Genomic DNA, 2,275 nt, shown 5'->3' on the forward strand with positions numbered 1-2,275 from the left:
GAGACGGGAAGTACAAAACCCGCTCCTTAATTGTAACTTGAGCTGGCTTTCTTAACAATTACAGCATTCTGGGGTTCTCTGGAACTTACAAATCTATTCTTTGCTCCCCAGATAAGTAGGTACTTTTTGATTGCTCTTAAACAATCTGGGTATTCCCCTCCCTGCCCAGCTTGGTGCAGTTTAAAAATAGAGTAAGTCACGTAATTCCCCTGTTTCATCTTGCTGATAATTTGTGGAGTTGGGTATAGACTCCGTCTTCTATCTTAAGTATCTGGCACTTGTAGGGGGATTAAGATCCTACATGAGAATGCTAAGCCCTTCAGCAGCCGGCACTAATCAATTACCCATTACTGATAAACGGCCGGAGCCACTGGAAATTTTAAAAAAGGAAAAGTACATGGGACGACCTGATCAATTTAGCCTGCCACTTCTGGAGTGCCACAGTCACTAATGAACAACCCTCCAGTGTAGGCCCTGGCTCTAGGGCGCTATTTGCCACCTCCTGCCTCGCGCAGCGTGGGCCTCCCAGAGCCTGTCCTGCCAGCGCCGCGCAGGGTCCCAGTCAACGAGGCCGTCAAGGGCCTGAGGGGGGCGCCCTCGCCGCGGGGAACACTGGAAATGCCTCGGGGGCGGACTCAGAGGACCGAGTATTGGCTGGAGAGACTTTTGCGCCACCCAGTAATCGCTTGCGCTCCAAGTCTTCTTAGGTGGGGGCCGGGTGGGTGAGGACGGGGACGCTACGCCACGCGCGGCACTCAGAGAAGGGCTGGGGTCCGGGAGCCTCGGCGCGGTCCGTTCAGTCCGAGCTCGAGCTTCCTAGCAGCGTCCTCCCCGGGGGCGGACCCTGACACTCGGGGCCGCGTCGAGTGGGTGGCCAGAAGCTGGTGGAGGAGAGGGCGAGCGGCTGCGAGGAGCGACGAGACTGGCGCGGGGACGACGCGGCGGAGGCAATCGGAAGAGAAACGAGGCCGGGCGAGGAGGAGGAAATCCAGCCGATGAAGGGGAGCTGCCGCCGAGGAGGGAGGCGGGTCCCTTCTGCTGCCGCCGCTGCTGCTGTTCCGGGACGCCGCCCGGGGAGCCCGCCCGCCCGTAAGGTGCGCGCCAGGTAGCTCCGCACCCAGGGGGCGCCCTTCCTGGCCCCTCCCAGAGCGGCCGGGACGGAAGGAGCTGAGCGGCGCTGCGCGGCGGGTGGCGAGGGCGGGCTGCACCCCGAGCGCGGCGCCCTTGAGCTGCACCGCGGCGCAGGTTTGCGAGCCGACTTGTCAGCCAGCCAAGAAAAGGAAGCTCCGTCCCTTCCCGCTCACCCGGCTTCCCCACCCCTTGTACTCTAAACCCTGCAGCGGCCGAGCGGCGCGGCCACGGAGGCGCCGAGGAGGAGCGAGCCGCCGCCGGGCAGCGGCGTGCCCTCGGGGGAGAGGGCGCCGGAGAGGAGGCGGCGACGCGGCGGCGAGGGCGCGGCGCGCGATGGCAGCTGCTTAGCCCGGCGGGCGCGGAGCAGCCCCGAGCTGTGGCTGGCCAGGCGGTGCGGCTGGGCAGGGGAAGCCGCCGCCGCTGCATCCCGGCCAGGAGAGATGAGCACGGAGGCAGGCGAGGGCATCACTTTCTCCGTGCCGCCCTTCGCCCCCTCGGGGTTCTGCACCATCCCCGAGGGCGGCATCTGCAGGAGGGGAGGAGCGGCGGCGATAGGCGAGGGCGAGGAGCACCAGCTGCCACCGCCGCCGCCGGGCAGCTTCTGGAACGTGGAGAGCGCCGCTGCCCCTGGCATCGGGTGTCCCGCGGCCACCTCCGCAAGCAGTGCCACCCGGTGCCGGGGCAGCTCTGGTGGTGGAGGCAGCCGACGGACCACGGTGGCATATGTGATCAATGAAGCGAGCCAGGGGCAACTGGTGGTGGCCGAGAGCGAGGCCCTGCAGAGCCTGCGAGAGGCGTGCGAGGCGGTGGGCGCCACCTTGGAGACCCTGCATTTTGGGAAACTGGACTTTGGAGAAACCACGGTTCTGGACCGCTTTTACAATGCAGGTGCGTGTGTGACCCCTTTCCCATCCCGCGCGGTCTGGACCCATGTTTAACCTGTCGGTGTTTGGGGCATTTTATTCTTCTGGGCGGGAAGGATTTACTTCTTGCCCCACTTTGGGGGCAGCGAGCGCCGCTGCGTGACTGCTCCTGTCGCTCGCCGCTCCGGGGAGAGCGTGTGTGCTTGTGTGAGAGTCTGTGTGTATTTGTGCGGCAGACCCATGGATCCACCCACCGCCCAGCGCTGGAGTCCTGGGTCCTT

The 2,275-nt window shown here is 64.6% G+C and overlaps 1 protein-coding gene across 1 annotated transcript; it reads left to right on the forward strand.

The window, feature by feature from the left end:
* Positions 1-301: 301 nt before the first annotated feature.
* On the forward strand, positions 302-2,021 carry LOC119471598 (CLK4-associating serine/arginine rich protein-like). The gene is made up of 4 exons (XM_037739238.1): positions 302-393; positions 485-647; positions 879-1,089; positions 1,230-2,021. Exons 1-4 carry the CDS (start codon positions 302-304, stop codon positions 1,865-1,867), a joined length of 1,104 nt encoding a protein of 367 aa, XP_037595166.1. The 3' UTR covers positions 1,868-2,021.
* The last annotated feature ends 254 nt before the right edge of the window (positions 2,022-2,275 follow it).

The sequence above is a fragment of the Cebus imitator genome, unplaced genomic scaffold (assembly GCF_001604975.1).
Source record: "Cebus imitator isolate Cc_AM_T3 unplaced genomic scaffold, Cebus_imitator-1.0 Scaffold65, whole genome shotgun sequence".
Lineage (NCBI taxonomy): Eukaryota > Metazoa > Chordata > Mammalia > Primates > Cebidae > Cebus > Cebus imitator.

Excerpts from the sequence above, each read along its gene's own strand:
- LOC119471598 (XM_037739238.1), top strand. The coding sequence starts at position 302 with ATGAGAATGCTAAGCCCTTCAGCAGCCGGCACTAATCAATTACCCATT. Across the intron at positions 394-484 it reads GAAATTTTAAAAAAGGAAAA|GGCGCTATTTGCCACCTCCT; the intron begins GTACATGGGACG and ends CCCTGGCTCTAG. Across the intron at positions 648-878 it reads GGGCGGACTCAGAGGACCGA|AAGCTGGTGGAGGAGAGGGC; the intron begins GTATTGGCTGGA and ends GTGGGTGGCCAG.